This window comes from Glycine max, chromosome 1, assembly GCF_000004515.6.
Source record: "Glycine max cultivar Williams 82 chromosome 1, Glycine_max_v4.0, whole genome shotgun sequence".
NCBI classification, from domain to species: Eukaryota; Viridiplantae; Streptophyta; class Magnoliopsida; order Fabales; family Fabaceae; genus Glycine; species Glycine max.
This window is the reverse complement of record NC_016088.4, coordinates 8350798-8378725: the sequence shown is the minus strand read 5'-3', so window position 1 is coordinate 8378725 and position 27928 is coordinate 8350798. Positions and strand designations below refer to the sequence as shown.

The 27928-nt window shown below is 35.8% G+C and overlaps 2 protein-coding genes across 5 annotated transcripts; both read right to left on the bottom strand.

Annotated features, from left to right (window-relative positions):
* Window positions 1-736: 736 nt before the first annotated feature.
* On the bottom strand, window positions 737-3159 carry LOC100499684 (uncharacterized). Its single transcript, NM_001251388.2, has 3 exons — window positions 3115-3159; window positions 1965-2220; window positions 737-992 (listed from the first exon to the last, which is right to left on the bottom strand). The coding sequence occupies exons 2-3, from the start codon at window positions 2202-2204 to the stop codon at window positions 906-908; spliced, it is 327 nt and encodes a 108-aa protein (NP_001238317.1). The 5' UTR covers window positions 2205-2220; window positions 3115-3159; the 3' UTR covers window positions 737-905.
* Window positions 3160-5594: 2435 nt separating this feature from the next.
* LOC100782527 (pre-mRNA-splicing factor ATP-dependent RNA helicase DEAH10) lies at window positions 5595-26792 on the bottom strand. 4 transcript variants are annotated; one of them, XM_026127868.2, is made up of 13 exons: window positions 26482-26792; window positions 26338-26384; window positions 26124-26204; window positions 25779-25995; window positions 25007-25421; window positions 24497-24700; window positions 23440-23600; window positions 22697-22882; window positions 18280-18511; window positions 17807-18006; window positions 17570-17704; window positions 17155-17362; window positions 5595-6143 (listed from the first exon to the last, which is right to left on the bottom strand). In XM_026127868.2, exons 1-12 carry the CDS (start codon window positions 26535-26537, stop codon window positions 17179-17181), a joined length of 2118 nt encoding a protein of 705 aa, XP_025983653.1. In that variant the 5' UTR covers window positions 26538-26792; the 3' UTR covers window positions 5595-6143; window positions 17155-17178. The 4 variants fall into 4 exon arrangements, with proteins under 4 accessions (XP_025983653.1, XP_003517845.1, XP_040874006.1 ...); XM_003517797.5 differs by lacking the exon at window positions 5595-6143 and adding an exon at window positions 7092-7736; XM_041018072.1 differs by lacking the exon at window positions 5595-6143 and adding an exon at window positions 7092-7708.
* Window positions 26793-27928: the final 1136 nt, after the last annotated feature.

Here is a 27928-nt window from a genome sequence, read left to right as displayed (position 1 = left end):
AGTAATCATTATGTATAATATATATCATCTTTTGAGATTTTAAGTAATCACTCACTAAATTATTGTTCCTGACGACAAACATTTTGAGATTTTATTTTCTAATTGAAATTTCCTCTTTTGTATTTTTAGTTAAGAAGGACAACTGCAGAGGATCCGCACGGAAACATAAAACAAAAGGACAAATTCAGTTGGGTTGGGAAGAACTGATTTTTTTTATTCTGATATGAAGGCACACAACCACTGCAACTCCCCAGAAACATTTAGCTTTAAAATTAAATTAATCTTTTATTAAATAAGAGTTAAAGTGAAGAGTCCAATTCGTCGACTCTTTCTTACGAACTGGTTATGACTCGAAGAATACTCGATAATTTGAAACCGTTCTCTAACCTTATACTGACTCAATAATCTAAGTAAAATGCTAGTTCAAGGTTTAGGCCTTAACCCGAAGGAGACAATATTTCATTCATAATTTGGCAGTTTCCAATAAAGTTTTAACTAATATTAGTGGGTCCAATCCATCAAAAAGATATTAGTGGGTTCAAGAGTGTCAAAAATCGTGTTGCTAACACTTCATTTTACTAACCAAAATTATGCCTGAATTTTTCAGCATGAGTTATTCGTATCCATGGAAATAACCCGGTGCAGGATAACAAATTAATAGAATAACTAGGAAAACAAGAAATACAAAATTGGAAGCAAATGTGCACTTAATACTTAATAGAGATATTTGTTTCTGTCAAACACAGTTCTGTAATAGATGTTTAGCACATCCAAAATATAGCACTCTTGACTCACTTATCGTAGCAACCATAACCTATAATACACCATATCTTCCATTATGTTTCCACGACCTGAATTTCAAAATAAATCATTCATCATCGAGCAAAAGCTTTGCAAACAAGGTATCATTTCCCCTCCCCAGGTTCACCAAAGAGATAACCTAGGGAAGAACCACCACCAGGGGCAGCATGGACCTTGGTTGAGGGTCGGTCCTGCAGCCAAATTTGAAAAGAAAAATATCAATCCAGATAAATTCCAAAGAAAATAAATCTAAGCATGGTCAGACAAGCTATTAATCTACTTTTCATGTATCTCTTCAGAATGTTGTGGAATGTATCTTATTGTAGATTCAAACTTGTAAGACATCACTCTAGTACAATAACCAAGCCTTATTGCCCACTATGTTAAATGCTAATTGACTGCAAACAGTGTCGAATTCTGTTTACAAGACAAGATGGAAGCTCTATCACTATCATTGATATATAGGTATTTCACTACAGTTTAAATAATACCTAGGTCCAGGTTGAAAATAAACTGATAGGAAGTCAACATTAAGCAATATGAACATTAAGTTATTCATATTTCATAATAACAGTCAGTGCTGACAGCTGATATTCAAGGTTAAATACATAATTAAGTAGATTTATCCTCATTGCATAGAAAACAAATCCTAAATAGATGATTAAGTAGATTCACTCTCATTGAATAGGCAAAACCAACCTTTTGATTCTTATGCATATAGCAGTAAGAAAAGAACCCAGATAATAATTTTGTTTCCCAAATATTTGATAATTTCCAAACTAGTACAGATAGTATAGCTAACTAGATTGAACATCCAGACCTAATTATTTTGAATTTTCAACATGTGAGGTGAAAAATAAGATCATCTATATGAACCCACAGTAACAAAATTATCACAGTACAATACATATAAGACAATTAAAACACATATAGGGGACAATCAAACCTAATTTTGTAAGTGTGTGCAGTGTACCAGACTTAATCCCTTGTAGCGCCATAATATAAAACCATTCATGTCACCATGTGTCTTCATCTAGCAGTTTATAATAACTTAATCACTGTTAGCTTTTGGTATAGTTGGTTCTTGACACAGTGCCTAAATTATAATAACTTAACTTGGAAAAAAAAGAAATTAAATACAAGATAATAAGCACAAATAATACCGTGATGAAGTTGCCGGTGTTCTGGCCATCAGTAGAATGACTGTTGATACCAGCAGCCTTGTTAGGGTCTATTGTTTTAGTAGGAGGAGATGCTTTTGGAGGAGGCACATTATTTACAGCCTGCACTTCAGGTTGGGCTGGGGCATTATTTGTTGCTGGTTTTGGGGCAGGGGCCTCTCCACTGCCAAAAAGATAACCCAATGAACTTTGACCACCACCACTGCTAACTCCACGACCCATGCTCTTCAACTGATTTCTGAAAGGTACAGTCTAGTCTCAGCCATCAAATGGACAAACAAGATTCACATAAATTCATAAGCAGTAAAAGACACAAACACAAAAAAGGGAGGGACAGAAATAAAATGTGACAACCTACAAAAAATATTTATTCAGACAACAGTCACCACCAAGAGTGCACTAAACATTAATCAAATGTATTTTCATTTTGCATTCAAACATCTAGCACATTTTTTCTGTTTTACTACCAGTTTTCATCATCTTGTGAACAATTGATCTACGACATTATAGGTTTTAAAAAAGGACCAAGACCAAGACCTCGGTCGCAGCGTCAAGGTTTTTGGGGGTGACAATGATTGCAATTGTGGCCACATCGCCCATATTTGTCCGCAATTTCCCGCAATCAGGAAATTCAACAAAACCGCAAAATTAATTTAAAACCTTAATTAAAATCATTTTAAAATATATCTGATCCAATTCTGGAGACAATGCACAACACAGCAAAAACGGAATGAAAAAGACATTTGTTATTTGATCATAATTCTATAAGACTAACAAAGACATCTATATCTACTTCCTTTCGATGGAAAAAGAGGAATAACACCCTCTGTTCCATTATCATCCACATTTCACAGTATAAGAATGAGTGCAACGGAATGAATTGATCGAAATCAAATCAATCACAAAAGACAACGATTACATCAAAACCTACTATTCCACACAGCGAAAAACAAAATGAAAATGAAAATTGAAAATTGAAAATGGATCTGAACAAGGGAGATTGACGAGGCCGGGAAAAGGATCTCGCGTAACATGAAATGCAAAATGTGCGGATCGATAAGAGAAATGGAAAATGAAGAGCGAAAAAATGAATGAAAATGGAAAACACTAATCGGAGAAGAGAAAGGGTTACCTGAGGGGGAACGGAAGGAGCAGATCTGGGAAACGGAATGGCCAGGCACAGAAAAGATGAATGTGTGCCTTATAAATAACCCTCACACTCACATTTCAATGTGTAAATTTGTTTTTAATATATAATAAATAAATAAATACAAATATATAAATACTATAAAAAAAGATAATTTGATTAAAATATATGTAAAGATATTTATGCATTCAAATCACAAATTTCATCCTGCTCGATTTTACTATTTTACAAAATTTCCTTAAATAAGTAACGTGCATTGCAAATGAAATTAGAATCTAAGTCAGCAAATTGAAAACACCTATTAAAATGAAATTAGAATACAAGTCAGTGAATTGAAAATAGCTATGACATCAAATTTATTAAAAAAATCATAATTTTCATGTAAATAATGTTAGTGATTCATTTTTATAAAAAGAATCTAATAGAGTGTGTTTGGATGAGGAAATTTAAAATTATGAGAAATTTTAAATACTTCAATTGAAATTCTTTTGTTTTTAAAATTTTATGTTTGGATAAAAAAAATTAAAATTGTGAGGGTGAAAGAAAATGAATGCAAAGAGAAAAAAAAATATGATTGGTGTGCTTCCAAAGGAAATAATATTAATGTGACACATGAAGTTGCAGGAAAATCGGGATACGGTGACATACACCACCACACTCAACCATAGCATTCAGTCAACACGCAAGACATGCCCACTGCGTCAACAAGCACCTCCGTCGCATGATGGGTAGGGACAGATGCTCCCCTGACTAGCAGGTGCAGTTCTACTTGTCCCCCTAAGCTCATACAGTATTTGTTGAAGAAGAAGATCGGCGTGAGGGAAGAATTGTGAGTTCAAGAACGAAATTTCGAGAACTTTCAGGTGAAAGAGAAAGAGAAAGGTTATAAAGAAAATACGCGAATTGAAAGATTCTTCTATCAAGAAGAGAATTTCAATTTTTCACCTTTTAGAAGGAAATTAAAATTTCATAATTTTAATTGTTTAAAATTCTATTTTAAAATTCCAAAAATTTAAATTCTTCATAACAAAACATTCAAACAATGAATTTTAGATTATAAAAATTTAATTTTTTTGATAAATAACTTTCCTCAATTAAAATTCTTTATCCAAACGTAATGGTAACATATTTTTAAACACATTATCTATTATTGAAAAAGTAAAATCATTTGGTTTCTTTGAGAGGATAACTTTAATTTATGTGTATGTTATTATTAGTTTGTGAAGAAAAATATTTATTTTTAAATTTTTTATAAGTATTTATGTAGAAATTTACTCAAATAGGACTTAAATAAAATATCTCACCATTAAAAATATTAAAATATTAATCAAGAATTTAATAAATTTTTTTATTAGAAACTATCATAAAAAGTGTATTAACAATATTAATCAATATTTTCTATGAAAAAAATTACTTTTAATATTTAATCATTATTTTTTAAAAGACTGTTCATTTTAGAGGACAATATTCTTTTGGCTCATTTGGTCTTCTCGTAACTTGGCCAGATTCGAAAACAAAAGGCACAGCTTCCAGCAGGTCACTTATATTTCTGTTAGTGTTTTCATCACAGGTAACTTCTCCCCTCATCCAACTTCTTCTTCCATTAAAGACTTTGAGCTACTGAAAAGCTTCATGTGGTGGAATATTTCTCGACTATTCCATTGCTTCTCTAGGCTGCTTTGCTAAAAACTTGGGCATCTCTAAGTCCATCTATGTTGAGTTCTTAGGGGCCATCATTGTTGTTGAAATTGCAATCTCCAAAGGTTGGCACTCTCTTTGGTTAGAGTGTGACTCTACTTGTTGGGCAGGCTTTCTCTAATAGATCTCGTGTTCCCTGGAAGATTTTTAATAGATGGGAAAACTGTCTTCACCTTGTAAAGAGCGTTGACTTTAGTTTTTCACACACTTACAGAGAAGACAATTCTTGTGCAGATAAAATTGTCACTCTTGGTCTCTCTTTTCATGATTTTTTGTGGCGGGATACTATACCTCCCTCTATTAGTTTAGAGTTCTCAAGAAATAAGATAGCTCTTCCTAACTATAGGATTAGATAACCTCTTTTTTATGAGTTTGGTTTTATGTCCTCTCATGCCTTTTCCTTCATCTCTTTTTTTCCTTTTTTATCAACGAAATTAGAGGGTGTTGTTTGGTTTGGTGGGGTGAGAGTGTCAACCCGGTTGGAATACTTTTTCCCGGCTTTTCCTAATATTCTCCTTTTGCTTTTAAAAAAAGTAGAATAAAATCAGTATGAATAATAAATTATCCCTTTAAATATTTAAGACAGATATAAATTCAAAACTTAAATTAAAGACTATAGAATAATTAGAACAATTTCACATCAGGTGTTTAATGGAATTTTTAGTATTATGAATAAGTTATTGCTAGAAAAAATGATTATTTTTAGATACCTAGCTATTTTTATATTCTGTAGGTGAATCCAATTTGTACTTATTTTCTATTTTTTCTTTCAAACTGGTGAGTTTTTTTTTTCTCTATCATGCATTTTGTGTCATAACTCCTTGGTAACAAATGGCAGTTTTTTCACAATTAATTATGTATGTTTTAGTTTCATTTCATCCAACTGAACCCATATTCAATTCAATCCAACACTCACTTATTTCTTCATTTATGTATTCAAGTGTAAAATTTTCGCTCAATGTCATTCTAACAAATTTTCAAACGCATCTTAAGTAATAATAATTAAGTATTAACTAACTTATTTTACCTTAATTTTTTTAGTATGAATTGAAGATAATTACCCTAGAGTTTATACCAACCCTCACACTCTATTCAACTAACCTCTTTGGTTACCTCAGTCTTTTCTTTATTTTCCTCAATTTATTATTTAACTTTAATTCTTTTACAGTCTAAAATTCTTTTTATATATAAAAAAGTACTTGTCAATACAAAACCTGTTCGTACAAAGGATTTTTTTAAAATGCTTAAAACTGTCTTTTTATTTTCTAAGTATTCAATTCACCAATCAAATTAGATATTCTCCAGTTGTGATGTTTCTGCAGCACAAAATACAAAAGTATTAAGGAAACCAATGAAGAAAATATGGGTTAAATGATAGAGAGAGAAATAAAAATAGAGAGAAAAAAAAACATATCAATGATTGTGTTAATTTTTAAGTTATAAATATTAAGGAAAACAACTTCCACTTGTAACAAAAAACAAAAGACTAAATAATAAATAACCCCTCAATCGTTTGTCAATAGAAAATATGAGTTTTTATTCTTCTAGTTTTCAATTAAATTTTCTCATATAAAGTTTAAACATTTTTCGTTTTGACGCTCGGCATTTCCAAATTAGCTTTGCTTCATCTAACGAAGTACAAAAGAAATTAAATGACACAGAACTTGTTAGTAATTTAATTTAATTAGCTAACTACTACCCACTATAGAAAAGAGTTTAAGTATCAGAAAATCTTCATCAAAGAGATCTTTTATGTTCAAATCAGAGGTTATAATAAATTACGCTAATCGTTCTCCACCCAGGTATCATTACGCTACTCGTGTTTAACTTGCAGCTTAATTTATAAGCATGTGAGTACTGTTACTTTAAGCTGCAGATAAAAATCTTTAAAATGAGAATGCGTAGAGTTTGATAGGGAATACGGGCACCCAGGTATCATCATCGAAAATAGAAAGTAAGAAGAAACTAGCAAATTGAAAATGAAAAATGATGCATACTGTTTGAACAGCAGCAACTTTAATTTTTTATAAATAAAGAAAAAGATGAAAAAGACATTGCATTATGAACAAATAAAAGGAATAACTACAACCAAAGCTTACAGAACGTCTTTAGGCGTAAGTTAACTAGCAAATTGAAAATGAAAAATGATGCATAGTGTTTAAACAGCAGCAACTTTAATTTTTTTATAAAAAAAAAAAGATGAAAAAGACATTGCATTATGACAAAATAAAAGGAATAACTACAACCAAAGCTTACAGAACGTCTTTAGGCATAAGTTTATTGTCATTGATAACATTGTATCCATAATGTCACCGGTCCTTATCATATTCAGTGACAGTAACTTGACAAAGCAAATATAATAATATAATATTTAGTGGACCTCAAATATTGCTGAATGAGGGAGAAATGAACAATTGCCCTAACCTAAAAATTGATATGTAGTGCATATAAATGTGAATTTAAAGAATAACTTTTCAGACTAATACAATTCATATTCTAGAAGTTTAAACCATGATCATCTACCATTACCACTAAGGAATTGAGCATTTTAAAATGGGATAGAATTGAACATTTATAAACAACTTGATAGTCTACTCAATTCCGTTGTTCAAGTCACCACACCAATGAGGTCACAACTGTAAGGTGCACCCTACTACCACATACTTTTTTCCTCAATCTTAGTGGCCATAGATGCCCAAGAGAAAATAACGTGACAACAACTCAGCATGAAGTGCTTGTCATTAGAGGATTCAGTGGCATCTCCACATACCAGGCATCCAATAGTTACCAAATGCCAAAGGCAAGCCCCTTAAATCAAAACCTTTCATTATGAAAAGATCCATAAACCAGTGGCGGGGCATAATCTGAGGCTTGCACTGATCTGTTTCACAGATAAATAATCTAGTAACCTACAATATGAAAAATCAAATATTTCAGAACCAATATGAAAAAAGAATGGGAGATATAAGGTTGGTCGGGTGGTTAAGAAAAAAGGAAAGGTCACGGGTTTGATTTCTCCTACTAATAAAAATTAACAATTAACATTTGTTGATAAAAAAAAATATGAAAAAAGAAAGTGTTGTTTTGCAACAACTACAGTCCAAAACTAATATGTTTAGCAAAAATCATAAAAAATGTAAGGGAGTGAATGAGTAGAGAGAGAGAGAGAGAGATTGGATGGGAGAGTAAGGTCTAGAAAAGAGAAGACAGAGAGAGACAGAGAGAGTTTGAGGGAGGATCCCCGTCGGAACCACGCCGAGAACAGGAATGGACAGACACTCGAGCTAATTGGAGGGACGGGAAAGACATAGCATCATTCTACTTCACCCGTTTCCCCGAGGATGCAACCGAGAAAGACCTATGGCACCATTTCAAAAAGTTTGGTGATGTAACGGAGATCTTCATCTCCAAGAATCGGAACAAGAATGGTAGGAGGTATGGGTTTGCTAGATTTAAAGATGTGGAGGATGTGTACAATCTAGAAAGGAAACTAGATAACATCGTCTTTGGCGGGCTCAAGATGTATGTCAACATCCCAAAATTTGGGAGAGACAGGTATGAAAAGACAAACCCAGAAGCTAAACGAGTGGAATATGATGAGCAAAAGGAAAAGGAGGCACCCAACAAAGACATCTATATCTGAGATTGAATCAAGGGTCATACGTGGAGGTCGTGACGAGGAATAATAGAAGCTCAAGTTCAACGAGAACAGCAGGCAACGAAAACCATAGTCGTGAAGGATCATGGTCATCAGTGTATCTAGACATACCAAAAACAGGGAACAAGTGGCTTAATGAGGCTTGGGTGGGGAGACTAAAAAATCTGGTGATGTTCGACAGAGTTGAAGACGACTTACATTGGGATATTGGTGCTGATGTATCGCCAAAGTATATGGGGGACGATATGGTCTTGCTACTAGGCCTCACCGACGACAGAGCACAACAAATGATGGAGGAAGAAAAAGAAGGAGGGGCCACTCCGTTCCACTCCTTGGAGAAATGGAACCCGAAATTACGCACAAGGTACATAATGACTTGGGTCAACCGCTGGGGCATCCCACTACTGGCTTGGGACACGAACCAAATCAGTAAGATAGTGGCTGTCATTGGAGACATGGTGGACGTGGACGACGACGTCGAACTGGTTCAGAGGATGGATAGGGCACAGGTCCTCCTTAAAACACCGTGGAGGCCATTTATACAGCACACAGTCAACGTATACATCCAAGGGGAGGTGTATAGTGTGCACGTAGTGGAAGAATGTGGAAGCAAATCAGAAATGTGCCATTGCCGGTGAGGGAGCGTTTACGGTTCATCAGAGGAAATAGAAACAGAAGACAGTGATGCCGGAACGCCGTTTAAGGAAAATAGGTGTAGGTTTGAGATGATAGGTGATTTCGAGTTCACGGTGGCGCTCGCAAACACCGAGGCGCAGTCACCAACCACTATTGCGTCGCAATCAGAGAAGAAGACTCAGGCAAACGTGTTTTTACCCAACGAGTTCACGGCGGCGCTCGCAAACATCGATGTGCAGACAACACCCACCACCGCATCGCCGTCGGGAACAAAGAATCATGAAAAAGTGCTTTTACCTAGTGGACCAAAAGCTAACAGCAAGCAAAAGGGTAAAGACATTACCTCGTGTGTAATTAGCTCAATGGCTATCAATCAGACAGGTAACATTTCAACGGCTACTCTCGCGAGTCAGCTTGTGTGCCATCACGTCATCCAAGTTGACTGACAAGCTAATATTCACACAAATGGCGTAGTGCAGGGCATCGAGAACTTAATCGCTGCAGTGAGGACTGAGAGAGTGTGCGAAAAAGGAAACTATGAAGGGGAACTTCACGGTGATATCACGGGTAGGCAGGAATTCAAAATAAAGGAGTCATGTGAATCTGAGGGAGTATCTGAAAGAGGATTGGGCTTTGCTACCGACACCCCCATGCCACAATAGAACGACAGTTTTCTAGACCACAAACAAGCAAGTTGCAAGTTTACTCGCGGAAAAGGTGGTTCAAAAAGAAATTTCAGTTGGGCTGTGTAGCTGGACCAAGCTCAGACACAGACATGGCCACAGATCTAATTATATCAAGTCCACGTCAGCAACAGTGTGAGAACAAAGAGAAATGTGGGTCTGTACAAGAAGAAATCACTTCCAACATAGATGACATGTCAGCACAAATAGAGAATGAGGAGGCAGAATTTGCCAACATTCAGAAGCAAGAGGCAGAAGCCTTATGGGATGTGGCAAAAGCATTAGGGGTCACTTGTGGGTCACTGCAAAGGAATTATGTGGACAAAATAATGGAAATGGAGGAAAGAGATAGAAAAGAGACAGAGAGATTGGGAAATAGGAGAAATTCACCATGAACATTATCATATACAATGTCAGAGGGCTAGGGAGGGGGTCAAATGGCCAGCAATTAGAAAAACGGTCATCTAAGAGCAGGTTTTTGTATTTAGGATGGGATAGTATATGCTGGACATTTGTAATATGTTATTGTGAGTCTAGCTACGTTCCTTGTAACAACCAAAGGAACCAGCTGGCTACATAATCCTTATTATGTATCTTTAGTACCACTGGTACTCTTCATATATATAAAAATATCTATTTTTGCTGAGCAAAAAAAAAAAAAGTCCAAAACAAATGATTTTGTCCCAGTTTTTTTGGTGGCAGGGGGGATGGAGACTTGTGCACAACCATATTATGTTTCACAACAAGATATTAGATGCAAGGGAATATGACTGCACAAGAAATTGGCAGATTCATTAAGTTTATAATGTCCCTACGCAGAAAGCAGAACCATGACATTATTGCAAGGTAAATAGATCACTTTTATTTCTAAATATTGCGTAAGAAATGTGGAGGAAGTATCTATTGCATCTTTTCTCTGGTGTATTTGGTTATATGCATATATATTATATGCAAAGAAAGATATAAGAGGATTATAAATCCTCAAGAACTAAAGATCACGACAACCAAAAATAAACAGGAAAAAAAGATCAAGAAACATGCAACAAAGCATGCCAATCTCTCTGAAGATCTAACAAAGACACCCTCTAAAAAGACCATGAGCAGAAAACTCAAACAAGTTAGGAAAACTAGCTGATCCCAACTGAACTTAGAAGAATGCTGTGCTGAGAAGATTCTAGCATTTCTGCCGGTCAATGGAATTGATTAGCAGAATATTAGTTATTAATTGGCACAAATTGTAGAATATTTTTTATTATTGGCACAAATTTGTTGGTCATTCAAAACAACAGATATTACATGATTATACAATAATCATTATCTCCTTAATTAGTTATCCCAAATGTAGGATAGCATTTATTGCAGACTGACTATTTAATGCACAAATGTAGAAATCAAATGGTATGAGCACTATTTAATGCAGAATTCTCCATAGGAGAACACACACTTTTCATCTGCAACTTCCTTAGTTTAATATGGTATCAGTCTAGGTTGCGATTCTATCATAATTTTGTCCAAAATTCCTAGCCTCTTGGTTTTGCAAGACTATCCAGTTCTTGCTCCTTATTCCTTTTGTGATTTCTCTCTTGTGATTACTTTTTTTTTTCCCTAGCCTTATGTCTAGTGACAAGTATGATGTCTTATTCATTTGCCTTAATGGCAAGAACCATTCTGCTTGGGCATTCAAGTTCCAGATATTTGTCAAAGGTAAGAACCTTTGGGGTCATGTTGACGGCACCAGTTCTGCTCGTAACAAAGAAAACCAGCCGAACAAATATGCTAAGTGAGAAGTCAAGGATGTACAAGTCATGTCATGGATCATAGGCTCTGGTGATCCTCATATTGTTCCCAATCTCTGACCATTCAACATTGTAGTCAAGATTTCAGCCTATCTCAATAAGATTTATAGACAAAATAATATTGCTAGAAGGTTCCAGCTGGAACATGAAATTGCCATAGTTCAACAAGATAGTCTCTCAATTTTTAAATTCTATTATCAGTTCATGAATCGTTGGGATGAATACATTGGCATTGTTTATGAAGATTTGTCAAATGAAGGTCAAATTGCAGTGCAACAAGTTCATGAGACTACAAAAAGAGATCAATTTCTTATGAAATTGAGATCTGACTTTAAGGGTATTCGATCCAATCTCATGAATAGAGCTCCTGTTCCATCCTTGGATACATGCCTCAATGAGCTTCTTCGTGAAGAACAACGTCTCCTAACTCAAGCAACCATGGAACAACAAAAATCTAGCTCTTTTCCAATTGCATATGCTGCACAAGGAAAACCTATATGTCGAGACCTGAGTGCTTTCCAATGCTTTTGTTGCAAAGAACTTGGACTGTCCTTAAAAGTTTTGCAATTACTGCAAGAAAGATGGCCATATCATTAAAGAATGTCCCGTAAGACCATCAAGGAAAACTAAAACAGCCTTTGCAACTGCGGCTGGTCCTTCTACTGCTAGTGGTTCTGCGAATCAAAATGCACCTACCTCTATGCAACCAATAACCCCTGAAATGGTCCAACAAATGATCATTTCTGCATTTTTTGCTTTATGACTTTCAGGTAAACCTTTTTCTTCTTGTATTCCATGGTATTTTGACTTCGGTGCATCCAATCACATGACCAACAATGTTGAATCCCTTAAAAATGTCACTAGATATTCTGGTAACCTTCAAATTCATACTACTAATGGAAACAGTACCAATCACAGCTATTGGTGGCATTTCCTCCTTTTTAACCAATTGTTTTGTTTCCCCTGGTCTCACTAGTAATCTTATTTCTGTTGGTCAACTAGTTGACAATGATTGCAAAGTTGCATTCTCAAAATCTGATTGTTTTGTGCAGGATCAACAATTAGGGAAGATGATCATGAAGGGGCCTAAAGTTGAAAGTCTTTTTCCTCTTTATTTCTCTTGGTCTCAATGTTCTTTTCCGCCTTTTATTTCTTGTAATTCAGCTATTGTTAATTTTCAAATATGGCATAAGCGCCTTGGTAAGCCAAACTCTTATGTACTTCATGTCTTACTAAAATTTGGTGTTGTTGGTAATAAAATTTCCCCATCTCTTAGTGTTGTTCAATTCGATTACAACTCTTGCAAACTTGGGAAAACTAAAATTATATCATTTCCAATTCATAAATCAAAGGTAAATCAACCTTTTGATATGATTCATAATGATCTATGAGGGATTGCATCGGTTATATCCCATGCTAATTACAAATACTTCATCACTTTTATTGATGACTATACTCGTTTCACTTGGGTCTATTTTTTGTGCTCTAAAGATGAAACATTCTTTGTTTTCAAAAAATTTCATGCCTATGTTCGGACCCAATTTTCTTCCAAGATTAAAATTGTGTTTCGACAACAGGGGGGGGGGGGGATATCCATCTCATTTATTTTAGGAATTCTTGCAAGCAAATGGCATTTCTCTCAAAGGTCATATCCTTCCACACCTTAACAGAATGGGGTAGCTGAAAGGAAAAATCATCATCTTCTTGATGTTGTCGATATCCTTTTGTTGGAATTTTTTGTGTCATCTCGATTTTGGTGTGAGGCCCTCTCCACTGTTGTCCACCTTATTAACCGCATGCCTTCTTAATCATTAAACAATGATACTCCTTTCTTCAAGTTATTTGGTCACAAACCCACTTATTCCAATCTACGCACTTTTGGTTGTATTTGGTATGTCCACCTTCCCCATAAGAATGCACCAAGCTCACAACTCAATTTGTTAAATGTGCTTTTCTTGGTTATTCTGTCCACCATAAAGGGTTTGTGTGTTATTATCCCAATCTACACAAGTTTCGAGTTTCTAGAAATGTCATCTTTCAAGAAGATACATATTTTTTCCCAACTAACCAAGACACTCCCTCTTCTACATCCACATCTATTTTGTCATTGTTTCCTAACAATTTTGTAGGAAAACCAGCACCACAACCTTTATTGGTGTATCAGAGACATCAAGTTGTTCTACCAAATCCCCATCCATACCTCCAAGGCCCCCTTCTGATCAATCTCTGGCTATTGATCCAGTGCTTCATCCAGCACCAGCTCCTTTACGTCGCAGTACTCACGTTAGTAAACCACCAAAAATGTATGGTTTTTCTTTCCCTTTATCATTGACAGCAACTATAGCATTTGTTCCTATTCCTTCTTCTTATATAGGGCCATGGAGCATAAATGTAGGAGATAAGGTATTGAAAAAGAACTTCTAGCACTAGAAGAAAATCAGACATGGGATGATGTAACATGTCCTTCTTTTGTCAAACCCCTTGGCAGCAAATTTGTATTCAATATAAAGCTTTGTTCGGATGAATCAATCAATCGATACAAGGCAAGGCTGGTTGTTCTTGGAATAAGCAAGAATTTGGCCTTAATTACGAGGAGGCCTTTGCACCTGTGGTCAAAATGACTACCGCGCACACTATTCTTGCCATTGCTGCATCTAAATCTTAGCAAATACGCGAGATGGATGTTAAGAATGCATTCCTCAGGAAATTTACATCAAACTTCCTACTGGTATGCCTTCACCTTTGCAGTGTTATTAAAAAGCGGCCATGGCGGAATGATGTCACGGAATTTTGGAAAAACGCCACCAAATAGCGGTGGCGTCGCGGGTTGCTTATGGCGGCGCTATGACGGCCGCCATAGCCATGGCGATCATGGCGGAATCACGTGAATGGCGGAATAGCAGATTTTTTATTTTAAAAAACGTGTGCGACAGGGGTTGGGCTGACCCGAGCCAACCATACCCGAGTTTCTCCTCTTCAGCGACGCGACCAGCAGCAGTCTCCAGTGCGACGAACGATAGCGCGGGCGCCGGTGACGCACATGACAACCGCTGACGATGTTCTCGAGCGCAACGGCAGTAGACCAGCAGACGATGCACGAGAGAGACTGACGACCGACGACCAACGGCGACGACAGTGCTCTGGTGCGCGACGGCGACGGCGACGACAAACTGGCCTCTTAAACAAAGAAGGAAAAAAGTCTAGGTATTTGAGAATTGTCTGTTTTCTTTTTTCCTGGGCTGAGGGCTTTTTCTTTTTTCTGTTTGACACCCGTTTTTGATGAGGGTAACTTTTTTTTTTCCTTTTTCTATTTGACACCCTTTTTATTTTTGACACCCGTTTTTTGTTTTTTTTTTCTTTTATTTGAATGCAATCCATTGTTTTTTTTAAATTTTTTATTTATATTTATACATATATTTTTATTATTTTCTTGTCCGCCATAACGTCCACCATTTTCCGCTACGCCATCCGCCATATTTTTATGACGGATTTTTGATTTTCTGCCATGAACCGCCATCCGCCATTAACAACATTGCACCTTTGCCTAATGTTTGCAAACTGAAACATTCTTTATGTGGATTGAAACAAGCACCGAGAATAAGGTTTGAAAAGTTTTGCACAACACTACTTGATTTTTCCTTCATACAAAGCAGGTATGATCTGTCACTTTTCATACAAAGGAGCTTAAAAGGAATTGTCATACTTCTTGTTTACGTGGATGATATTATGGTCGTCGGATCAAATCAAGAGGCTATCAGTAGAATCAAGAGATTATTGCATTCAACTTTCCAAATGAAAGACCTTGGCCAACTCACTTATTTCTTGGGATTAGAAGTACACTTTCAACAGAAAGGCATTTTTGTCAATCAGTACAAATATATTCAAGATCTAATTCAATTAGTTGGTCTCACTAATTCTACTCCTATTGACACTACAATGGAAATTAATTTGAAATTGCAACGAGATGAAGGTGAGCTTCTACAAGTCCCAACTTTCTATCGTAAGCTGGTTGGAAATCTTATTTACCTAACCATCATCAGACCAGACATTTAATTTGTTGTCCACACAGTTAGCAAATTCATGTAATTTTGTCGGCATTTGCATCTTTCAGCAGCAGTACACCGTATTATTAAGTATCTACTTGGTACTTCCAGCCAAGGTCTTTTCTTCCCTACTGGTGCATCAACACAACTTCAAGCATACAGTGATTCTGATAGGGCTGGATGTCCAGACACACGAAAATCCACTATAGGCTGGTGTATGTTCTTAGGGGAAGCTCCAATCTCTTGGAAATGCAAGAAACAAGACTCGGTCTCCAAATCATCCACTAAAACAGAATACCATACCATGTCTGCTACATGCTCTAAGATTATTTGGCTACACGGTCTCCTTTCAAAGCTTGGTTTTTCACAAGCAAAACCAACTCCACTGCATGTTGACAATACAAGTGCCATTCAAATTGCCACAAATCCTGTTTACCATAAAAGAACGAAGCACATAGAGGTTGATTGTCACTCAGTCTGGGAGTCGTAAGACCATCAAGTTATCACCTTGCCTCATTTTCTACATTTGTTCAACTCGCTGACATTCTCACCAAATCCTTGACATGTAAGCGCCATAATTTCCTAGTCAGCAAATTGATGCTTAGACTTACCAACATCAATTTGAGGTGGGATGTCAATGGAATTGATTAGCAAAATATTAGTTATTAATTGGCACAAATTGCAGAATATTTGTTATTATTGGCATAGATTTGTTGGCCATTCAAAACAACAGATCTTACATGATTATACAGCTGTATTATCTCCTTGATTAGTTATCCCAACTGAAGGATAGCATTTATTGTAGATTGGCTGTTTAATGCACAAATGTAGAAATCAAATGGTATAAGCACTATTTAATGCAGAATTCTCCACAAGAGAACACAATTTTCATCTGCAACTCTCTTAGTTTAATACTTCCCAACCAAATATGCCAAAAAACCACAGCCTAAGAACAATGCCAAAGCTTTTTGGCATCTTTGCTCATACCAAATCCTTTGAAATTAACCCAGGAACTTTGAAGGACCCTGGGACAAACCCAGTGTTCACCAAAAACACCAAACAAGTTATTTTAGAGAAATGAAACTGATGGGCAATGCAAGAACAAATGAGAACATGATTTACAATTTTGGTTCCCCTTCCTGAGTCTAAGTAAAATATCAAGTTTGACTCCCTTGGCTGCATCAGTATGGGGAAGCATTGATAGGCCAAGTTATGAATCAGGTAGTTTTACAAGGCAGTTATTTTTATATTAATTTTGGATTTGGAAGTAATATGTTATGGTGTAACAATTATAGCATAGGTTGTGAGAGGCTTGTAGAAGGCAATTAATGTGCACACACAGAGTGTTTTAAATCCTGGATTGCATTGCAGCCGACCCCCAATAATGAAGACAGTAATGGGGGATTACATAGAATTGTGGAAGTAAACCATCAATTTTGCACATGATAAAAGTATTTAAATCATTCAAACAAGATCAAGAAAAAAGATTAAAATAATGTAATGTTAATCACCTGTTTAGTGGCAACATCAATAATTTAATTGTGCATAGCATAATATTGAGGAGCCAGCTCGGTTAACCATAGGTAATCAACTCTGGTTAAATTTCGGACATACTTATGGTTAGTTTGGACCAACTCATTAAATATCACACACTCTGGTTTTTGCCGGAATAATACAGAAGAAGGGTGGATCTGCACCATCTGACCACTTGCCAAAGCCCTGTCATGTAACTAAGTAATAAGAGTCTTTTATAGCAAAATCAATATATGATAAAATTATATATGCAGTTAAGGATTCCAATTAGTGAGTCAAAATACCAATAAAGAATTTCAAAACTAAATGTGGAATTTGACATAATTACAGAGGGAATAGAAAGCAAGCCACACAGACGGGCCAGCCCAAGAATTTGTAAGTTAAATTGGATACCTGTATGTCCCATCAGGCTGCTTGACAGCTGCATTGATGAAAAAGGAAGCAGCAAGGCATCTGCAGAATTGAAGCATATCATCTCCACAAGAAGAAAGATTCAGACCCATTTGTTCAACATGTCCCTGAATCTGCCTGCAAAAAGATTTTAGAAATGAGAAAGCATAAATGTCTGGACTCTGGACTGAGCACATTATCTTGTGTCCTTGATAGTTGGCTTAAACATAATAAAATTACCTGTGAATGTCACGAGCATGTCTAAGAGACCGGCTATTAATAAAATTTTCTTTGCACCATTTTCTATAAACCTTTTCAGTCTTTGCCATATTCATTTCCATTGATCTCTTCTCCAAGAAATCATTAGATGCTCGATACACATTAATCAAAGTGATGTGGTCTCCCACTGGACTTGAGAAGCATTTCGTTGCAGTTCTTGCCTGGTCAAAAATGGGAGAAACACTATAACTTTAAATAAATATTAAGAGGAAACAGGCAGTATATGGTAATATACGAAGATCAGAGCCTTCATACAGTCAGTCAACTGCAAATGTTCAAACCATGCGATATTTACAAATATTCCGTTAAATAGTTAATAGAGCGATAGACTAGTGCAGTATCCAATCACTGACATGTCTTTGTATTATGTTTCATCATAACATCAAAATAGAATATGATAAGAATATAATACAGTTGGTGTTCAGTCCTCAAACCTCTTCTAACTTGTCACGAGGACTATAAAATATGGATTCCACAGACAGCAGTGCCACAGTTATCAACATCTCCTCCAGGCAGTTAAACTGACTAGCTAAAATAAGAGCTTTGGAATAAAGAGGATCCAAGGGCAGTCGAGCCATTTGATGACCAACAGGATCAGATAGTTGACATTCATCTGTTAGAGCACCTAACAAAAATAGCTGCTCCAACGATTTTATAATAGCTGCCCTGTTCAGACAAGTGATAAGCAGCTTTGAGTAATATTTTGTAAGTTCAAAATACTTTCAAAAATTATAGTAACAAAGATCCATGAAAAATGCTAATTCAGTTCTGGAGTACAATACATGTGAAAACATCACAAATATTTTAACTCCCTAATGAGTAATGGCTGATGCAAAAGAATAGACCACCAAATCCTTTATACACTATCATATTACATCTGGTTAAACAGAAGTGTATATTAACCTCATGTATTCTTCCTAAGACTAGCCACTGGTCAGTTGGTACTAATGTTTGCAAGCATAAAGGGTATCAAGTGAAAATTACTTATATCATGACCATAATTTATCAATTCGAAATTGCAGCACAACCCCAAAATTGCTAAATTAGAAAAGGATAATCGAAAAGAGAGAGAGAGTGAAGAGAGAGAGAGAGAGAGAGAACTTGTGAGATTTATGAATTCTAATATTATTCCCAACTGTTTTCAGTTACACTGTAGTTTATATAGAGCTGTGAGACTTGAAGAGCAAGTTACATAAACTTCTAGAGGAAGATTCTAAGGCTTGCACAGCAAGCTTCTAGTTAGTTAGGTGCCAGCTGTCAAGGACAGCTGGATAACTAGCTTACATATTCTGAACCGGGTACAATACTCACATATGCTATAGCAAGATAGTGCATAGCATAATGGCTGATATACTGAAGATTATATATACGAAATAAATAATAATTATTTTATAGTATACACATATAAATGCTTAAAAACTGAAAAGAATCCAATATTAAATTTATATAATTAATAATAAAAAAATCATAGTCAGACACACATTCACCATTAATTTAAAGCTATGATTAACAATCAGAGAAATGAGAACATAAAAACAAACTTAAAAAAAAAGGAGATGGATGGATGCTACAGAAAAATTAGTGGAATGCAAAGAAGTAATGTGAAGAACATACTATACACAACAACAGGGAAAAGAATAGATATCTCATATATGTCATAGTTAATTTGAAGCCATTCAGAAAGTCCCTGTCATCTCTCCCCTGTTTTTCTAAACTTCAAAACAGAGGTCAGAGATGTAAAGAGACAATCAAGTCAACTAAAAAAGAAGATTTGGGACCTAGCCTCTAAACACAATCAGCTGTGGGGCAGAGTTTTAACCTCTAAATATGGAGGGTGGTCAGACCTGAAGTGGGGCAGAGATAAAGCCTGCCATTCCCAATGGTGGAAGGATCTTAAAAAGCTCTATCACCAGCCTGATTCAATCATATTTCAACAGAACATGGCTTGGAAGGTTGGGTGTGGGGATCAAATAAGATTCTGGCAGGATAATTGGGTGGATGAGGGGTGCAACCTCCAGCAAAAGTACCATCCTCTCTTCCTGATCAGCAGACAACAGAATCTCCCCATCTCTAAAATGGGGAAGTTTTATCAGAATTTATGGAGCTGGGATCTTAAGTGGAGAAGGAATCTGTTTGACCATGAGAATGAGTTAGCAATAGCTTTCATGGATGACATCTCTGCCATATCTATTCAGTATCAGGTGCAGGATTCAATGTCTTGGAAAGCTGAACCTAATGGCCTCTACTCTACTAAGTCAGCCTATAGGCTCCTCATGTCTTCTGCTAGCCCTGTTCCTCAAAGGAGTCTCTTCCAGAATCTTTGGAAGCTGAAAATCCCCCCGAGGGCTGGGGTTTTCTCTTGGAGGTTGCTGCTGGATAGGCTTCCCACTAGGGCCAATCTGCTAAGGAGAAATGTGCCTATCCAGGATTCTTTATGCCCTCTTTGCGGGGGTCATCAGGAGGAGGCTGGGCATCTTTTCTTCCACTGCAATTTGACCAGGGGATTGTGGGGGGAATCCATGAAGTGGATCCAGGCTATTGGTGCTCTTTCAAATGACCCTGCTAGTCACTTTACCCAATTCTGCAATGGTTTTGGTGCAGGAAGAAAGCATAGCAAAGTTTGTGGGTGGTGGATCGCCTTAACTATTACTATATGGCGGCACAGGAATTCCTTACTCTTTAAGGGCATTCCTTTTGATCCTCATAAAGTGATGGATGAGGCCTTATTCCTTGCTTGGTCTTGGCAAAAAGCTAGAGAGAAAGGATTCCATACTCAATTTAACCACTGGTCTTCCAATCTTTCGGAGTATTTTGGTTAATATTTTGTATTCCTTTCGTGCTGGGTGCTGTTGGGCTTAGGGCTTGTTGGTTTCTGTTTTGGAAGGTGGCACACTTGGTGCCTTGTATTTATCTTACAGTACCCCTGGTACTGTATTATCTTATTAATAAATCTATATTTTTGCCTTCCAAAAAAAAACTAAAAAAGAAGAGTACAGCAACATCTTTTCAAATAGTACACTGTTTAGGTGTTCTAGAATCTAGATTGAAAAATAAAAAAAAGCAACTAAAAACAGAAAGAAGATTAAATAGAAAACAGAGGTCAGAGATGTAAAGAGACAATCAAGTCAACTAAAAAAGAAGAGTACAGCAACATCTTTTCAAATAGTAAGCTGTTTAGGTGTTATAGAATCTAGATTAAAAAAAAAAAAGCAACTAAAAACAGAAAGAAGATTAAATAGAAGTGATAAGCCCATAATGAAACTGTACAAGAGGAGAAGCAGGGAAAGGAAGGAGGAATTGGGTCAAGTCACAAATGAGCCTAAAGGGCAGCAAGGTATGTGGGTGTGTGTATCAGTGTATGTGAGAAGAGGAGGACATGTGACACTAAAAGAAAGGGAAAAACAGAATGAGGGAGAGAGAATGACTGAATAGACAGGTGGTACCAAGAGATTGGGGGAAAAGGATATGGGAATCATACACGAGGAGGGAGAGATAGGATTATTTAAGGGAGGAATTTCTGAGTGGTTTTTGGGGTGGTATTGGCTCTGCTGCGTAAGGAGGAGGTCCTTATCCATCTCTGCCAGGACTTTCCAGTGACTTTCCTGTTCCTATTTCAATTCTGAAGGAGTCCAGCTCTATTTGGTTTTCTTCTTCTTTAGTTTGCAAACACTTGAAACAGAGGTTAACATCACTGATTGTGAGGAGTTGTTTTCTATAAAATGGAGCTGAATTTCTGAGTCTATCAATAAGCTGGCTGAGCATGCACGTGTTCTAAAAGATAGATTGACAAATAACAGAGATATAAGGTCACATATAATGAATAAATAAATAAAAAAAGGACAAACCGATGGTTATCATAGAAGACAGAAAGACAATGGGGTGAGCTTGGCCACAACACGAATGGGCTTGGCTGGAAAACGGAGAGGCTGAAGTGTGAACAGGGAATAACGGCACTATCCTCCACAATCTGGTCGTGATTTCCACTACCATTTGCACGATTCAAAAATAAAACAGCCAGCAGCTACAACACTCCGCCACTGCTTGATATATAGCAGTGCCATTTGTGGCTATTGATAACTATGGTCATTACAGAAACCATAATTCCCCATGATAAAACAAAAATCCACTTTGGTCAATATCCAATCAATAATTCTGCAATAAATTTAAATAGTTAAGAAAGGCAGGGTTATTTAGTCTTACAGACACCAAATCAAAAAAGGAAATGCAGGCTCTATTTTCTAATTATATTGTTAAACCATGATTTCAGGTGACATTGAAATGCAATGCATTATATAATGTATAACACTCTATCAGTTACTCATCTCCTTCCTACTGTCTCACTTCCTATCGATGCATTTATGATTATTTTTAGGCAGGATAACTGAAAGCTTTTCATTATATAACAGGACTTCTCCGCCTAAATTTGTTTCCTCATTGGGTGCAAAAATTCTTGATAAAGTACAGTTTAAAATATTTTGTAGTTTTCAGAATCAGATTCATAGATATTTATCTATACAGGTACAATTTCTAAGGCAAGTTCATGGTCTGAGCAACATTTTGATAGGTTTGGTCTCTAGATTCTTCTGAGTTACTTCACCAGTGGATAAATATTCCTACAAGTATTTCTGCAATAATGTATATAAAATTTTTATTAATTTTTGGTTATTTATTTATATAAATGCCATATGTTTCTTATCCTTTCTGAATATGAATAATATCTAGCTTCTGCTTCAATCACTTTATTTTTCAAGATAAAGAGAATTTATCAACAAACAATTAAATCACATAAATATCCATACATGTGCAAATGTCAGGAAACTGCCAGGGCAAAATTCTAGAAGGTTCTCTCACCTTGAAGGTTTATCAATGAAATCAAACCCTAGTATGTCATCAACACCCAAAGCCTTAAGCTGCAAAATGACATTAGAAAGGTTGCAACGCTTAATCTCTGGCATTGTTGAGTCCTCAAGTTTCTCAAATTCTCTTTCAGGATATAGACGGAAGCATTTTCCAGGTCCTTCACGCCCTGCACGCCCACTAATACCAAAAAAAGACAACTTTATTAATCAATTTATATTACTCTTCCAGTAAAATTATTTAAATATGTATTAAATTCATGAAAATAATTTAGCTGAAACTAAATGTATGAATAACATACAAATAATTTCATTATAACAAAAATAAGATTTAAAAAGAAAAACATAACATAAATCATAATTCAAGACAAGAAATTGTATAACATAATATGTTCAGAACTTAAAATATTTTATGAGAAATAAAGTGATACTTCACATTAACAGGTTTATTCTTTCTTTTACAATATATATTACAAGGTTTATAATCTTCCACATTCATTGATAAACAAAATTTAAAATGGACAAGCATCTGCAAGCATACTAATTTAAAAATAAATAAATAATAAGTACTAGAAACATTCGTGGAATAATGGTAGATTCACATCTAACTTGTTATGCAATACAATGTTTTTCTGAGAATAACCAGAGATGTCATTTTCATCAACAGAATTAATTCAACCAATATTCGCAAGCGACAATTAAAAATTAAACAGACTCGGACATAATCTAGCACCATACCTTCTTTGCAGAGCTTGGGACTTGGATGTAGGTATTATAATCAAGGATTCCATGCCTTTTCCAGGGTCATAAGAACGTGCTTTAACAAATCCAGGATCAATTACATACTTGATTCCGGGAATTGTTACTGATGTCTCAGCAATATTAGTTGCCAATATCACCTTCAAAAACGACGAAGAGATAAGTTTAATACAATTAAAAAGAAGTAATTGCCTGATATGATATAAATCTCACAAGTTTATTTTAAATATACATAAGGTTGCATTCAATAGGTGATGCTCAAGTTTAAAATTATATGGTCTGGCATATACCATTTTGTTATATCCATGTATTATCTATAGGAACTATAGCCAGTTCGATTTCTAAAGCAGAAGCAGCATTAGTTTTGAGAGCAATAAAACATCAAAACATTGGTGGTAGTAGAGGTGATGACAAAAATGATTAGTTGCAATGACCCTTTATGACGATAGGTTGTATGACGATGGGCTCAGTAATGGCAGATCGTTGGTAGGCATACACAAATGCTTCACGGTAATTGTGACTGATAGTAAAGGGGAAGTCTGGTACAAATGACAAGCAGCAAATGACAATGTTGCAAAACAAATGACATTACTGCATAAACTAGCATCAAAGGAGCCGGATCATGTTGAGTACATAAATCATAATGCTGTTTACATACTTAAAGATTAGTGGTGTGATTTATCAATCAAGAATGAAGAGGGAAGATGATCATTACACAAGTCACATGTACCCAAGAAAACTTCCAGCGATGACGTTTGCATATTTAAAATTAAGCAATATAAAATCGAGTCCATATGTCCTAAACCTACTGGCACTCAAAATAACACGACCAATATTTATTCAAATTTGTAGACATGATCAGATAAAACAAGGTTTTTCAAAAGAATGAATAGAGACCAAGACAAGGCACGCCAAATGCTTAAAATAAATAAAAACAGTTTTACAAATAATTAACTAAAACTTATTTCCCTATTTTACATTGAATTCTATCCACAACATATATTAATTAGAGACATCAAATGCATAGCGAGGGTACCTTCCGAAACCCAGATGGAGATGGTGCAAAGACCCGCATTTGCTGCTCAGATGGAAGAGCTGCAAATATAGGCACAACTAGAAGCTTCTGACTTTCTTGAGGTAATTGTGGGAGTTTCTCACTGATAAGCCTTTCAACAGATTCAATCTCTTCTTGCCCAGTCAGAAATACTAGTATATCACCAGGGCCCTCCTCTAAATGAATCTACAAATCAAGAACATATGACTTTAAGTTCAAGCAGCAATTTTATGAACTTCATTTCTCATTCATCACAACAATGTTAAGCATGAAACAAAAATATCATAACCAAGAAAGATTGAGGCAGTGCACAAACAAGAAAGAATAGAATGGGATGCTCAGTGATATATGAAACTGTACATACGAAAAATGAAAACGCAGAACCAATGCACCAAGACTAATAAATTGTTTGGTATGCAAAATCTCTATCTAACAATAGAATGAAAATTAAATCACATTATATTGAATTACAGGACTGAATAAACCAATGACCTGGAATATTGTTATCAAGGAAGCATCTAAATAATCTGTCTCTGCATCACGGGTATAAAATATATCTACAGGAAACTGTCTCCCTTGGATGTGAACAGCTTTGGCACCACCAAAGTACTCAGAGAAAGCGCGTGCATCCAGACTTGCAGACATGATGATTAACTTCAATGGAGCATACTTCTCATGGCGGGGCTTTTTAAGAAAAATGCCACTCTGATCATTTTCTTTCTCGAACAACTTATTCATATTCTTGTTTCCAAAATTAAGGCCCTGGCCACCACTTACAGAACTTGACCGAGCAAGTTGTACACTTTTTAGCAAGCCCATCAAGACATCAGTATGAACAGTCCTCTCATGTGCTTCATCAACAATTATAACAGAATACTTTGAAAGATATGGATCCAACAATGCTTCCCTGTAAGCACAGCAAAATGCATATACTCATAAAAACGTGGGAAACAACATATTTTAATTCAAAACCTCTTTAGCAGCTCCAAATCATGTAACCATCTTAAAGCCACAACCCCACCTCAATAAGGGGGGATCTTTTTGAGGGGCTTAACCAAATCACCAGTCCTTGATAACTTCACACAAATAAAAAAAAAAACCACTTAATCTAAAATTAAGTTATGTATCTAATATCTTCTGTAGTTTGGTATCAATATTCAAGAAGGAAAAATATTATAGCACTGCATTTTGATTGGCCAGGTTTTATATAATCAGTCTTAATGGAAAAAGCAAAAAAGTAGCCCATATTATGCAAAACTAGTACCTCAAAAGCAACCCATCTGTCATATATTTGATCCTTGTTAAGCCAGAAGTAGCATCATCAAACCTAACTGAATACCCGACCTTCTGGCCCAACTCAACACCACACTCCTCAGCAACACGTTTAGCCACAGTGACAGCAGCCACACGTCTAGGTTGTGTTATCCCAATAACCCTTCCATCGCAACAAAATCCAGCATCAAACAGAAACTGCGGAATCTCTACACAGCACAACACACAATATAGTGAAACCCACTATCTCTAAAACCTCTTTTTACTTTCTCCTGAAAAATACTAAATTACAAATAACACTGTGATAAGCACTCCACAAGGATAAAATGTAACCTACGAGTGGTCTTTCCACTTCCAGTTTCGCCAACGATAATCAACACATCGTGCTTCCGAACCTCTTCAACCAGTCTTTTCTCAACTGCAACAGAAATAAAATGGCAACACCAATAAGCACATTCTGAATCATTATTATTGTTATTATTACACATTGCCACAGGTTGAAATTGAAAGTGATAACACTAAAAAGGTTGAGCCAATGCACAGATACATACCTGGAGCAATCGGAAGAGACTTCCTCTGTTGTATAATCTTCTGCCTCCTGCGTAAGAAGATATTGAACAGTTTGTATTTAATTATTATTAATTTTTTATCGAGTTGAAGTGATTGTGAAACCCTAATTAGGTTTAGGAGAATACCGCTCGGAGAATTGGGTTTGGCGATTGGAGAAGCTTCCCCGTTGCACTGACGGCATGGTGGCGTCAACTGATACACAAAGGAAGGAAGGAAGCAACACAGAATACACTGTGAAGGAAACCGACTCTTCCGCTGCAACTCTTGTCACCGACCAGGCTCCATTGTTGTGCCGCAACCAGGAGGAAGAAGAAAAAGACGGTTTCTGAGGAACAAAAGGGTTCGGTATACAAGGGGGTTCGGTGATATATATATATATATATAAAGGCTTAATAATTAATTTTTGGTGTGAAATTATTTTAAAATATTCAATTTGGTCTTAAATTATTAAAAATGCTTCAATTTAAATTAAATTGGATAACGAAGATGTTCTATGCGGATTTCGGTCGTGATTTAATTTTTTAATTGTTTTTGGCCCAAAAACTAGAAAACGACGTCATATCTTGTTGACGGACTTAGACAGCATTGGTAATGTTTGTCTAGAGAGAAAAAGGTAACAACGATGAGAGACTTAGGCAATTAGGGTTTTTGTGAAAACTGAGTTCTTGGGTTCATGCAACTTTTGTTTGGTGGGGATTAGTGTGCATTTGCGACTAATTTGTGAAAACAAGTATGTAGGTTTCATCTTTTATCCGTTTTATTGAATTTTTGTTGTTTCATGGTTGATTATGTGGTCCACGACATGTGTAGAAAGGGGATTTGTGTTGTGTTGGTGTGTTGGCTTTTTTTATTGAATAGTGAATAGGGTTTGAGTGGTCCACCATGTGACTTTTGGTTGTTGCTAAAGATTTCTTATTTTTTTCTTTTGGTGGTCTCCTTTTTTCCCCTCGAAAGTAAATGATAAAGTATATTGTTTGTTTTTAATGTGGAGTCAGATTTGTTAAATGTTACAATATTATTCCATTGTTAGTAAATATGTGTCAATTTTAGTAGGTGACTATTGTTAACGTATCATTTAATGTTTTCCTTTTACTATTGAGTTGTGTGTGAATTAATCTTAATTTGTGGCTATTTGAAGGTGAAAATTTGGAGAATCTATCATGGATGGGTATTTCAATGTTATGGTACATTATGGTGGGAAGTTTGTAGATAGGGAAACTTTAAATTATTTAGGGGAAAACATTAAATGGAATTGTGATACCGATAGATGGAGCTATTTTGACTTGAATGACACATTTAAAGAGATGGAGTGTTTGTTTGTTGAGGAAATGTGGTATTTTACTGGTGTTGTAATGTTAGAGATTGGCTTGAAATCTTTGACAGATGACAAAGGTGCAATAGAGATGATAAACATAGCAAGGAGGGATGGAAGTGTCCATTTGTTTGTTTTGCATCTAGTTTTAAAGAAAACTGAGATTAGTAACAACATCAATGGGTCAGGACAACATAATGTAGTTGTTGATGAAAATGTCCAAGTACCAAATAGCTTGGAAGGTCAAAAAAATGTGTTGT

Coding starts and splice junctions, on each gene's coding strand:
- LOC100499684 (NM_001251388.2), bottom strand. CDS start 2,204: ATGGGTCGTGGAGTTAGCAGTGGTGGTGGTCAAAGTTCATTGGGTTAT. Junction 993..1,964: donor ACACCGGCAACTTCATCACG/GTATTATTTGTG, acceptor ATTTGGCTGCAG/GACCGACCCTCAACCAAGGT.
- LOC100782527 (XM_026127868.2), bottom strand. CDS start 26,537: ATGCCGTCAGTGCAACGGGGAAGCTTCTCCAATCGCCAAACCCAATTC. Junction 25,996..26,123: donor TGGAAGTGGAAAGACCACTC/GTAGGTTACATT, acceptor TGTGCTGTGTAG/AGATTCCGCAGTTTCTGTTT. Junction 23,601..24,496: donor CTCCATCTGGGTTTCGGAAG/GTACCCTCGCTA, acceptor TCGTTTTTGAAG/GTGATATTGGCAACTAATAT.